We start from the raw sequence: 13885 nt of genomic DNA, 5'->3' as shown, positions 1-13885 counted from the left end.
TCTGCTCTTTGGAGCCAGCCAAGGTTTGAAAAAAAAACCCTACTGTAATAGTAAAATTTTCTTCAAACACTCCTCTAGACAGGCAGGTGTACAGCTAGGTGTACTTCACAGTGACGTAGGATTTATAATCAGAGCATGCGCCCTCATCTTTTAGAAGTTAGGCCGTATGCAACTCAACTGAATTTTCAGTAGCTTATCTGTGAGGATAACAATATATCTCTGCTAAGAGTATGAGGCTGTACCTGCCAGAGACTTCTATCTCAGGCAAAGTTTTCGTGTGTGAAATATTTGAAGTGTTTACATGACATAGATCACTTACTCATTTTTGGATTCTGCTCGTAATTAGATATGTACGATTGATCACAAGTTTGAGGCATTTTATCATTAGGACAAGAACTGTTTGCCAGACCGATTTAGCTTTGACAGGTAATTTATTTCGCACTGGAATTTAGGATAATTCGGTTCTGGCGGCTTCGGTATTAACGAAGTATTAACCATTACTAAGAAGAAAAAGCAAAAACGAAGAAAAACGTCTGACATTTTCTGCTTTAACTTCTTTCCTTGTTGAATATCGTTTTTGTTTGATAGGTACATACACATGTTTGCGCATTATGTCAGTACTGATGGGTGGAAACATTCTACGGTGTCTTTGGGCGACTGACGTAATTACAGCTTCTTCCAAGCGACATGTATAATTAAGCCATCGAGCGTTGACGACCCTGGTGGGTCTTCGTGTCAGCAGTGTCTTTGTGCACGATGTCTCAAAATGATTTGTCGCCTGACAAGCGATATGAAGCGACGCTGTATGCGTCAATAAGAAACTACAAAAAAAAGATGATTTCTTCAGCAACTACTGAAGGATGCATTTCACACACTGCTTTCCCTTGTTTTCCGACATTGCTGCTTCTCAGTTCTCAATTAACACCAAGGTGCTGAAGCCACGTATGCTGATAGCTCTGAAGGTTCAGAAAAAGCGGGATATACTGAAGACAAGGAACAACACAAACACCAGCGAGAGAATTCGACGATATATCTGGTTGCTGTTACCAGAGTCATATGTTTCATCAAGAAGAAAACTCTCAAACCATTTTTGGCATGCAGATATTCTAAGCAGTCATAAGGCTGTCGACCAATGCTATAGTCTGTGCAGGATACGGTGGGCAGTGTGGAATGACCAGTTGTCGTCCAGAGCGCTGGGTGAGTTCATTTGTTTGTTGGGAGGGGGAGACGAATATTGTTTGCCCACTTTCGGCTATTTGGCGATGCACTGCGAAGACGGATTCGAGGCGCATGCCCTGCAGTCCTTCACGAACGATTTTACAGAAACTATTTCGTAAAAAAATTCATTTTTGCATTGCGTATAGCCTCTGTATGTCAGCTTCATAATGACTCATAGTTATTGTGATACTTGCATTTAAGTAAGACAGTCGCAAAATCGGAAGAGTTTGCAATGAAAAATAGGGGTCACTATGATTTTCCATTTGGTACATATCACATAATATGTTGCTGTATATGAAATTTAGCAAATATATTGAATTTTTTCTGTAGACTTAAGTGTAGGTTTGTGTCTGTCACCAGTCTCGAGAAAACTGATTGTATGTAGCACACTCATTTGCGATTGTGCGAGCCAGCGATAAGGCCAGAATGAAACATGGATATTCATAGCATCTCAAAAATGGTTTGAGATATAAAAACGAGATTTTGGCAAATGATAGTACACATAGAGGAGAGTATTTTGCCACGTGATTAATATGGGATACGTTATTATCTACGGTTTTGTTGTACTAATTAAAGACTTTTTCAATGAAATAATATAATTTTTAACGGTTATTGATAGCTCGTGAAACGAGAATTGCTGTGGGTTTTGGAACATTGTAAGGAAAGACATTACATTTTTGTACAGAGGAAGTGCATATTCATAAACCATTGTCGTGAGTTCCTCAATTAATAAAGTTAACAAGCCACTGTTTCAGAATTCTCTCACAGCTTTGTATGCACATCATGTTTGTGAGGTGACATTGTATAAACTCCACTGTGTTTTGGCAAAAGAAGCAAATTGTAACATGGCAGCAAGAGAAATATAGGTTTTAACTAATATTCGCCACTCATGACGCTTCTCTAAAAGCTACAAATCATTATGTGTCAGGCGAAAATAAAAGCAGTTTTATTGCATTTCCAGCAATATTCTTTTTAGATACTAACCAAACTGGAGGTGACTGTACATCATTTTGTATGGTCACCATGAATGTGTGGCCTTGGTGGGGCTTCACTTAATATTTACAAAAAAAGTGCAGGCTTCAGTGTAAAAAGACACTTCCCCTCCAGCGCTCGGCATTTCCCCTACAGTGTGCTGACTGCCTGTCCGCAACCCCCACCAGTGCTGCTCTCCCCACACTTTCCCTCCCGACTTCGCGTCTACCGGCCACATTATTCTGCGCACACCCTCAACACTCGTTAGTGTCCACTTTCGATGACCTTCTTTATGACCTCTGCAGTATTGCACACTCCATGGTTTTTCTGTTCATCTGCAGTCATTTGGACATCACGGGAAATGAGCTAACCTGTCGCTTAGAGTAGGCTGTTCAGCTTTCTTCTGCGCCCCAGAATGCGCAACGCGATTTTTTTTTTGGTCTCATCGGCTGTCAGATGTAGAGTGTCTCCAGTCCCTCTGATGTTCTTGTTACGTCTGTCCTTAGGTGCGTTTCGTCGTCGGAACGCCGAATGGAGCTTGCGCCTTAATGACGGCACTATGTTTGTTTGCAACCGAAGTCACACTGATTGTTTCGCTAGAAATTGCGACGCCTGTGTTAGTGGGAGATGTAACCGTTTCGGCATCGAGGGTGCGTTTCGTAGGGCCTGGTGCGTCACCCACTCCTTTCACGTCGAGTGAGGTCGATTTTTCTCGGACTCCACGTCTACGGCCCTCAACAACAGGAAGTGCAGCTGCAGTGTTGTTCGGGCAGCGTGCGCGCCGGCATGTCAGCCAAAAGACTGAGCGATAGCGCGGCAGCGTAGCTGTTTGCTAGGGCAGCGGCTGGCTCACTTCGCGCGGAAATTGCGCCGGCCTGCGCTTACTGCAATTTGCCCGCAAATGCTTGGTCGACCAACAAAAAACAGAGAAAGGGGGGGGGGGTGAGGTCTGTGCACTGTACGAGATGAATGCGGTATGTTGCCCAGGTCAGATACTAAAGGGTGCACTTCTTCGGAAAACAAACATTCTTAAAATCAACTCAACTTGCTATGGACAGGCTGATTACAATTAAATTTCTACACTTGAGCCAGTGTAGACGGAAAACCGTTTACCTTGCGGATACCGTGCATTACAGAAGTGATGTTCAGACTGTGCTCTGCAGCATTACCATTGTTAGTGGGGTGACTTACCGTTAAGCGCTGGTACTGGTACGGCGTTGTAGGGCGAAACACAAGCATTAGCGTGCATTGCAGTTACAGACATTCAACATGGCTCTGAACAAGGTAACAGGTTTTACTCATAAAGCTGTTTTATCAAAACAGCCGGCCGGAGTAGCAGTGCGGTTCTAGGCGCTGCAGTCTGGAGCCGAGCGACCGCTGCGGTCGCAGGTTCGAGTCCTGCCACGGGCATGGATGTGTGTGATGTCCTTAGTTAGGTTTAATTAGTTCTAAGTTCTAGGTGACTGATGACCTCAGAGGTTGTGTCGCATAGTGCTCAGAGCCATTTGAACCATTTTTCGTTTTTATCAAAACAACACCAACAATGCTGCTACTCTTCACGAGTATCAACGCATTAAAGGAATATGGACAGGTCCTCTTCCCGCACCGAGATTGAAGAACATGATTCGGAAGTTTGAATTAAGTAAAGCTTTGTGAATTGCTCCTGGGAGGAGCCGACAGCCGGTTACGCCACAAATTGTTGGGGAAGTTCCTGTTACCATGATGAAGAACGCTGGAAGCAATGTGCGATCTAAAGCAGTGGACGAGTGTATCACGACAGCTATACAATCCATGGTCTACCGTTCGAAAAGTGCTAAGAACAGTTATGAAATGGTATCTCTAGTGTGGTTCCAGGCTGTAGTGGATGCAGACGATCGTAACATTGAACAAGGTTACTAACTTTGAATGTAAGCATGGTACGCAATTAACAAATGTGTACCTCCCATGTGGAAATTAAGACACTCATGCTCACAAATTAAGGACAATTGCAGAATGTGGTGCCACACAACGTAGCACTTCACAAAACTGGCGCTAATATCATAGGAACATAGGGAACACACACGACACAGATCTGGAAGTGCACAGTATTGGTGATAAGTTGCGAAAACTGTACCGAAACACATGTGCTACAAAACGCCACTGTTTCCTGTGCATGTTCCCCGACATCAATATGGGATATGATCACCATGCACACGTACACAGGCCGCACAACGGGTTGACAGTCTGGATCAAGTGGTAGAGCAGCTGCTGGGGTGTAGCCTCCCATTCTTGCACCAGCGCCTGTCGGAGCTCCTAAAGTGTCGTAGGGGTTTAAGGCGTGCAGCGATGCGTTGACCGAGAGCATTCCAGACGTGCCCGATGGGGTTTATATCTGGAGAACAGGCAGGCCACTCCATTCGCCTGATATCTTCTGTTTCAAGGTACTCCTTCACGATGGCAGCTCGGTGGGGCCATGCGTTATCATCCATCAGCAGGAAGGAGGGACCCACTGCACTCCTGCATGCTGGTGCAAAATGACGTCCCGATACAACTGACCTGTTACAGTTCCTCTGTCAAAGACATGCAGGGGTGTACGTGCACTAATCATAATCCCACCCCACACCATCAAACCACGACCTCCATACAGGTCCCTTTGAAGGACATTAAGGGGTTGGTATCTGGTTCCTGGTTCACGCCAGATGAAAACCGGGCGAGAATCACTGTTCAGACTACACCTGGACTCGTCCGTGAACGTAACCTGGGATCACTGTTCCAATGACCATGTACTGTGTTCTTGACACCAGGCTTTACAGGCTCTCCTGTGACCAGGGGGTTAGTGGAATGTACCTTGCAGGTCTCTGGGTGAATAAACCATGTCTGTTCAGTCGTCTGTAGACTGTGTGTCTGGATACAACTGTTCCGGTGGCAGCGGTAAGGTCCTGAGCAAGACTACCTGCAGTACTCCGTGGCCGTCTGCGGGCACGATGGTAAGATATCAGTCTTCTTGTGGTGTCGTACACTGTGGACGTCCCGTACTGTAGCGCGTGGACAGGTTTCCTGTCTGCTGGAATCGTTGCCGTAATCTTGAAGATCACACTTTGCGGCACACGGAGGGCCTGTGCTACGACCTGCTGTGTTTGACCAGCCTCCAGTCGCCCTAGTATTCTATCCCTCATAACGTCATCAATATGTGTTCTTTGAGCCATTTTCAACACACAGTCACCATTAGCACGTCTGAAAACGTCTGCACACTTACTCGCTGCACCGTACTCTGACATGCACCAACACACCTCTGCGTATGTGGACTGCTGCCAGCGCCACGTGCTACGACCGCAGGTCAAATGCACCGCATGGTCATACCCCGAGGTGATTTAAACCCGCAAACCGCCCACCAGAGCGTTGTTTCACCATGTAACAGCATTATCCTTAATTTATGAGCATGAGTGTATAATGGAGCACCATAGCATGGAATGAAATGGGAGGACCCTGTCTGAAACCCAAGTATAGTTGTGTTAATCAAACGCTGTTAGAGTTAAGGGGGAATACCAAGTGGGCTGAGTCGTGAATGGAAATTTGGATTGAGGAGGAAGGTGTGCTAGTGTAGTCCACTCAGGTGTCCAAAGTCACTGTGCCAGTGCGGCGTAGAGGTTAGAATATCTGCTTAGTGAGCAGGAGATGAGGGTTCGAATCCCAGCCTTACTACAAATTTTCCTTCATCGCTTCAGTCTGCATCGATGTTCAAGGCTTGGAAAAGTCTCTGGGACAATATGTTTCATTTGATTTTACTTAATTCAAAAATGTTCAAATGTGTGTGAAATCTTATGGGACTTAACTGCTAAGGTCATCAGTCCCTAATCTTACACACTACTTGATCTAAATTAACCTAAGGACAAACACACACACCCATGCCCGAGGGAGGACTAGAACCTCCGTCGGGACCAGCCGCACAGTCCACGACTGCAGCGCCTTACACCGCTCGGCGATTTCACTTACAAGGAGACCTCCCCATCGCACCCCCCTCAGATTTAGTTATAAGCTGGCACAGTGGATAGGCCTTGAAAAAACTGAACACAGATCAATCGAGAAAACAGGAAGAAGTTGTGTGGAACTATGAAAAAAATAAGCAAAATATACAAACTGAGTAGTCCATGTGCAAGATAGGCAACATCAAGGAGAGTGTGACTTCACGAGCGCCGTGGTCCCGTGGGCAGCGTGAGCAGCGGCGGAACGGGGGGTCCTTGGTTCGAGTCTTCCCTCGAGTGAATAATTTACTTTATTTATTTTCGCAAAGTTATGATATGTCCGTTCGTTCATTGACGTCACTGTTCACTGTAATAAGTTTAGTGTCTGTGTTTAGCGACCGCACCGCAAAACCATGCGATTAGTAGACGAAAGGACGTGCCTCTCCAATGGGAACCGAAAACATTTGATCGCAAGGTCATAGGTCAACCGATTCCTCCGCAGAAAAACACGTCTGATATATTTTATACGACACTGGTGACGGCATGTGCGTCACATGACAGGAATATGTTGTCGACCCACCTAACTTGTACACTTGACGAATTGGTAAAAAGATTCTTCTACCTTGCCCGATTTAGGTTTTCTTGTGGATGTGATAATCACTCCCAAAAAAGTGATGAAAACATAAGAGTTTGTCACATAAACTGCAGGAAATGAATGCAACAGTTTCACAGTCGCAGTTTTCCCTGTGCTCTGTCAAAACATGTTTTTAACGTTTTCAAATTTTTCCGTGCGTAGACCGTCAAATCCTGCATATGTCCAAGCAAATCTGAACATGTCCTGAAATTTTGGAGAGCGAATTTGATTATGTGTGAGTGCCTGAACTTTGAAAATTGTCTGAAAATAAAAAATTAAACTTTTCACTCGAGGGAAGACTTGAACCAAGGACCTCTCGTTCCACAGCTGCTCGCGCTAAGCACGGAACCACGGCGCTCCTGAGCCTACACGTTCCTGAATGTTACCTATCTTACCCATGGACTACTCAGTTTGTATATTTTGCTTATTTTTTTCGTAGTTCCACACAACTTCTTTCTGTTTACTCGATAGATCTGCGTTCAGTTTTTCAAGGCCTATCCACTGTGCCAACTTACTACTAAACCTGAGGGGGGTGCGATGGGGAGGTTCCCTTGTTAGTTGTAGAGCACCATTGATCTCAGTAGATGAATACATAATCAATGCAAAGATGAAGATTAAACAAAAAATTGATTGTTCTCAGAGCGAAGCAGAGGAGGATTCCTGGGCGCCAGTTACCCTTGTTACGCCACTGATTATTTCCTTTTATATACTGAACTATACAAAATAAAATCGTCATAAATTCTAAACGGTTTGCGTTACAACGTTCAAACTGCACGGTTGGCCGCGGGGCATGTTGGGAACTAGTACGCGCATGTATGGTTTGGTTTAGCGACGAAGCCCACTTTCATTTGGATGATCTCGTTAATAAGCAAAACTGGCGCATTTTGGGGACTGAGAGTCCGCATTTCTCGATCGAGAAATCTCTTCACCCTCAACGGGTAACTGTGTGGTGTACAACGTCCAGTCACAGAATAACTGGTGCGATATTTCTCGATGGTCACGGTGACTACCGAACGGTACGTGAAGGTCTTGGAAGATTATTTCATCCCCATTATCCAAAGTGAGCGTGATTTCGACAATATGTGGTTCATGCAAGACATAGCTCGACCCCATCGAAGCAGGAGAAATAGTTCAAATGGCTCTGAGCACTATGGGACTTAACTTCTGAGGTCATCAGTCCCCTAGAACTTAGAACTACTTAAACCTAACTAACCTAAGGACATCACACACATCCATGCCCGAGGCAGGATTCGAACCTGCGGCCGTAGCAGTCGCGCGGTTCCGGACTGTAGCACCTAGAACCGCTCGGCCACTACGGCCGGCCCAGAAGCAGGAGAGTGTTTGATGTCTTGGAGGAGCACTTTTGGGACCGCATTCTCGCTCTGGGGTACCCAGAGGCCACTGACATGGGCACCATATTATCCGGATCTGAACACATGCGACTCCTTTTTGTGGGGTTATATTATAGACAAGGTATACAGCAACAACCCCAAAACCATTTCTGATCTGAAAACAGCCGTTCAGGAGGTCATTGACAGCATCGATGTTCTGACACTTCACTGGGTCATGCAGAATTTTGCTGTTCGTCTGCCAATGATGGCAGACATATCGAACATGTCATAACCTAAAACAGAATATTTGTAATGGTGTTTACATGTTGAATAACGTGTGTGCACTCCGTTGTTTGTAACTAATTTACGTTTCTTTTGATATACGAGGTGCATTCAAGTTCTAAGGCCTCCGATTTTTTTTCTAATTAACTACTCACCCGAAATCGATGAAACTGGCGTTACTTCTCGACGTAATCGCCCTGCAGACGTACACATTTTTCACAACGCTGACGCCATGATTCCATGGCAGCGGCGAAGGCTTCTTTAGGAGTCTGTTTTGACCACTGGAAAATCGCTGAGGCAATAGCAGCACGGCTGGTGAATGTGCGGCCACGGAGAGTGTCTTTCATTGTTGGAAAAAGCCGAAAGTCACTTGGAGCCAGGTCAGGTGAGTAGGGAGCGTGAGGAATCACTTCAAAGTTGTTATCATGAAGAAACTGTTGCGTAACGTTAGCTCGATGTGCGGGTGTGTTGTCTTGGTGAAACAACATATGCGCAGCCCTTTCCGGACGTTTTTGTTGCAGTGCAGGAAGGAATTTGTTCTTCAAAACATTTTCGTAGGATGCACCTGTTACCGCAGTGCTCTTTGGAACGCAATGGGTAAGGATTACGCCCTCGCTGTCCCAGAGCATGAACACCATCATTTTTTCAGCACTGGCAGTTACCCGAAATTTTTTTGGTGGCGGTGAATCTGTGTGCTTCCATTGAGCTGACTGGCGCTTTGTTTCTGGATTGAAAAATGGCATCCACGTCTCATCCATTGACACAACCGACGAAAAGAAAGTCCCATTCATGCTGTCGTTGCGCGTCAACATTGCTCGGCAACATGCCACACGGGCAGCCGTGTGGTCGTCTGTCATCATTCGTGGCACCCACCTGGGTGACACTTTTCGCATTTTCAGGTGGTCATGCAGAATTGTGTGCACAGAACCCACAGAAATGCCAACTCTGGAGGCGACCTGTTCAACAGTCATTCGGCGATCCCCCAAAACAATTCTCTCCACTTTCTCGATCATGTCGTCAGACCGGCTCGTGCGAGCCCGAGGTTGTTTCGGTTTGTTGTCACACGATGTTCTGCCTTCATTAAACTGTCGCACCTACGAACGCACTTTCGACACATCCATAACTCCATCACCACATGTCCATCGATGAATTTCAATTGGTTTCACACCACGCAAATTCAGAAAACGAATGATTGCACGCTGTTCAAGTAAGGAAAACGTCGCCATTTTAAGTATTTAAAACAGTTCTCATTCTCGCCGCTGGTGGTAAAATTCCATCTGCCGTACGGTGCTGCCATCTCTGGGACGTATTGACAATGAACGCGGCCTCATTTTAAAAAATGCGCATGTTTCTATCTCTTTCCAGTACGGAGAAAAAAAATCGGAGGCCTTAGAACTTGAATGCACCTCGTAGTTCAATAATTGTCGCTCTGAGTATACAACAGCCGATGACGTGCATGTACGCTGTGCTGACAACGGCGCCCTGTGCCGTGTTGCAGACTGCACGGGTCGTACGAGGCGCTCAAGTACGGCACTCTGCTGGACGGCCTGGCCGACCTGACGGGCGGCATCACCGAGAGCGTGGGCCTGCGCCAGGACGCCACCACGTGCGGCCGCGTGCTCGCCAAGCTGCTCGACATGACCTCACTCGTCACCTGCACCGTCCAGCCCGCCACCACGCAGGTACGCCCCTCTCACACTCACTCGCTAGGTCTGCACGACCACTCGCAACAAGATGCGTAAACTGGTTCACCAATACCCACCGCTTTTCGCTGGTCACGTAAACAATCTATTCTGGAAATGCACGTGTCTGAACCTTCTTTAGATTGTCACGATGTTACTAACTTTTACATTTGTTGACTTAAGGTAGTGAAGTGAGACTGTGTGGAGTAAAGGAAAAGTAATATTGTGCACAGATATGAAAGTTATCCAGAATGAGATTTTCATTCTGCAGCGGAGTGTGCGCTGATATTAAACTTTCTGGCAGATTAAAACTGTGTGTCGGACCTTTGCCTTTCTCGGGCAAGTGCTCTACCATCTGAGCAACCCAAGCACGACTCACGCCCCGTCCTCACAGCTTTACTTCTGCCAGTACCTCGTCTCCTGTCTTCCAAACTTTACAGAAGCTCTCCTCGCAGGAGGACCTCTCGGTTACTCATTCGTATATTTCCAAATTTACTGTTGCTAATACTCTTCTTAAGAGTGTTTGCATTCGTTGTCGTCTTTTGCTTATTCTTATCCTTTGTGCATTGAGTTGAAATATGAACTTTATATAACTGAAGCGTCTCTTCCCCTTGCTTTTGTATTTACAGTCACTTGACCTGTGGCCTCTGACGCTAAATTGAAGCACTTTTTGTGTGGATCCCAAGCAGCGCTTTTAGTATTTCTGTTACTCGAGTCTACAGCACTATTCTTACGGGAGTTCCCGAAATTTCCATTACTGTAACTTTTGTTAGTTCTTTTCGGCACTGTCTTCACAGCCCTTTCGTAATGCCTCAGTTTTCCCTTAAACTCTTTCATATCTCCAGCGCCATAAAGTAAAAGTTTTGTGCCTTAATCGTCTTCCGTTTTGTCAGTCACATGATGAAATAGCGAGTCTTTATAAATATCACCACAGCCGCCAATTTTTTCATTACGAGAAAATGTTCTTGAAGACACTCTTCCTATTCCTTCTTTCACCGCGGTTGCTGGATCTCCGCACCACTTGTTTTCACATCGAGTTATTCTTGCAAGGCTTTCTTCAGTGCAGACCACGATGTAAGACGCTTTTCATCCTGAATAAAACGCTTAGCCAAACCTTCAAGCAGTTTTGCGCGAAATAAAGCATTTGCAGTTGACTTCAACCCATTGAAATCGCTGTTTCCTCAAGTCCATGATATATTTTTTAACTGGATATTCATCACTGCCACTAAATGATTGACGAGCAGCCTCAACTTCACGAGATTACAGAGAAAATTCATGCTGATCTTCCGTGAGTGTGGTGAGAATTGCGTTTCGTTTCTATCGCGTCTGTTTCTAAATCGTAAACCTTTTGAGTCTTCTTTTCGAGTGAACTCAATCTTTTATCGCTACCAATCGGATTGCATCCTTTTCTTTATTATCATCATCATCATCTTCTTCTTCACATTCTATGTCGTCGTTAATTTTCACCGAAAGTTTTCCAATGTTGGATAAATAATAACAAGTTTCTGTAGTTACCTCATTTCTCGCCCCGCTATCTATACACAGTATGTTTCAGATTGCCTCCAACTTAGCTTCTGAAAATGATGCTGAAATGTTGACTTCTTAGCTTCAAGTTGACCAGCTATTGATTGAAAAGTAAAGCCACAAAATTTCTTCTGTCATCTGAAACTGTTCTGAGCATTAACTTATGTAGAGATCTAATGATTTTAACCGGCCCATAGGCTATATTTTTATTTACTCTTTTGATTACACGTAGCATTACTGTTTTTAAATTTTGGTTCTTCGTCGGTTGTTTCTTCTCTCCATACAATGTTTAAAATTCTTATTGCGTTGCTTTCCTACTGCTAATCGTTTTTAAAATGTGAACCCTTGTCGTAGATCCAAAATAAACAAATTCCACGACGCTACGTCATCAGAGGCAAAAAGACCCTGAGAAAAGTTCGTCGTAAACGTCGTAGTTGAGGAGCAAAACCTGATCGTCAATCGTTCAGTTGATTCCGGACATAGCCGCGCTCCCCCTCAAATTCCTAGGAAAAACGATCCTAACCTTCACGTAAAACTATGTATTATTATTGCAGTTACAATCCCCAATACTGAATGATAAAAAAAGTAAAAAACAGAATCATCAGACTCGTGTTTTTCCGTGAACACACAAATCTACCCACCAATATTCGGCTTCTCTGGCATGTCACCGGCCTTGTTCGCAGGAAAGCTCTTTACCCTCCCCACCTCCCCCCGAATCCCACAATGTATTAAACTCAACATTTCCTTTTCGTGATCGAGTAATTACTTTAGGCCTTGTTTTACTGTCTTGATGCATATCTTTCTGGGTGTTCTTTCCCATTCTCCTCCTGCCTTAGAATGCATCCAATTGCTTGTGTTATAGGACAGAATAAATTCCTCTTCGCAATTTGGAAATATTAATACAGGGCTGTTCGTGGTGCCATCTTTAATTTCTAGAATGCTCCTCAACATTCTCCATCCACTGGAATTTTACACCCTTCTTTAATGGATGTGTCAATGGTCTGTCAACGTAGGCAAATTTTCTATAATAAATCAGATGATCCTAAAAATGACTGTACCTGTTTTGTAGTCTGCAGTGGCAGAAGATCACGCACTTCACATATCAACCTTGGCTCAATCTTTACGCTGTATTGGCTAATGATATGGTCTAGATAGTTTACCTCCATCAACAAGAAGTAGCACTTCCCGATATTCAACGTTAATCGCGCTGTACGAAACCTAGTCATTGCGAGTGCTCCTTCATATACTTGGAAAAGACGATAATATTATCCAAGTAAAACGTTTGTTGACGCGGCTTCAGCCCTCTCAGCAGCCTATATAGCAATCAATGAAATGTGGTCAGAGCATTCTTTAAACAAAATGACATCTTCCGGTATTGGTAATGTTTCCAAGGGATGATACGTGCAGTACTTCCAACTCGTTGTAAACAGTTTTTAGAGCCATTGTGGAAACGTTCTTGCATTGACGAAAATAATCCAAATTTTCCTTAATACAATGGCGGAAAAAATCCCAACATCAAAAAATAATTTATGTAGAGTAATAAAATTTTGGGACTACATTTGTCTAGGTATCATATTTAAGTGATCATCATTACAAGATCACAGGTTGATGTAAGCGTGAGATAAACCATTACAAATGTGAAACGCTGGCATACGAAATCTCACCACAGGCCATAACTCCAGGTGTAGGTCCAGTGTGTCTACGAGGGTCGTTCAATAAGTAATGCCCCACTTTTTTTTCTCAGAACATATTTGTTGTTAACAGTCAGAATTTGGTGACAGTATACATAAACATGTTTGGTCCATGTCCTATTTTTCTACGTAGTCTCCATCACGTTCTGTAGTCATACGCCAATGTTGTGGAAGAGGGTATATTCCTTGCTGATAAAAGCTCTTGTCCTGTACGCGTAGAGAATCTTTAAGTGGCCCAAAGAGATGAACTCCGAGGGTGCCAGGTCTGGACTACAGGGTGGATATGATGTCCAACCCAATTTGGCGATGTGTTCCCAGGTTCTCAGATTTGTGTGTGGGCGCGCATTACGATGTTGGAGTGAGATTCTGCTGGATTCTTGTCCGATCAAACACGTCGGAAACGGTTCTTGAGTTTATTTAGAGTCTTCACGTATGCCTCTGAATTGTTGGTTGACCCTCTCGGCTTCACATCCACGAGAATGACGCCATCACAGCCCCAGAATACTGTCACGATGGCTTTTCCGGCAGAGCAGGTTGCCTTGAATTTCTTCTTTTGAGGTGAATGAGGATGATGCCACTCCATGGATTGCCTTTTTGTTTCCGGCGCAAA

General features: G+C 44.6%; 1 protein-coding gene across 1 annotated transcript in view; it reads left to right on the top strand.

The window, feature by feature from the left end:
• LOC126187867 (calpain-C) overlaps positions 1-13885 on the top strand; it is a 439586-nt gene that overhangs the window by 369126 nt on the left and 56575 nt on the right. The window contains exon 5 of the mRNA XM_049929190.1: positions 9877-10060. Within this exon, the coding sequence (XP_049785147.1) occupies positions 9877-10060 (184 nt within the window). The remainder of the gene's footprint in view (positions 1-9876; positions 10061-13885) is intronic.

This window comes from Schistocerca cancellata, chromosome 5, assembly GCF_023864275.1.
Source record: "Schistocerca cancellata isolate TAMUIC-IGC-003103 chromosome 5, iqSchCanc2.1, whole genome shotgun sequence".
Taxonomy (NCBI): Eukaryota; Metazoa; Arthropoda; class Insecta; order Orthoptera; family Acrididae; genus Schistocerca; species Schistocerca cancellata.
This window is presented reverse-complemented; position numbering and strand designations above follow the sequence as displayed.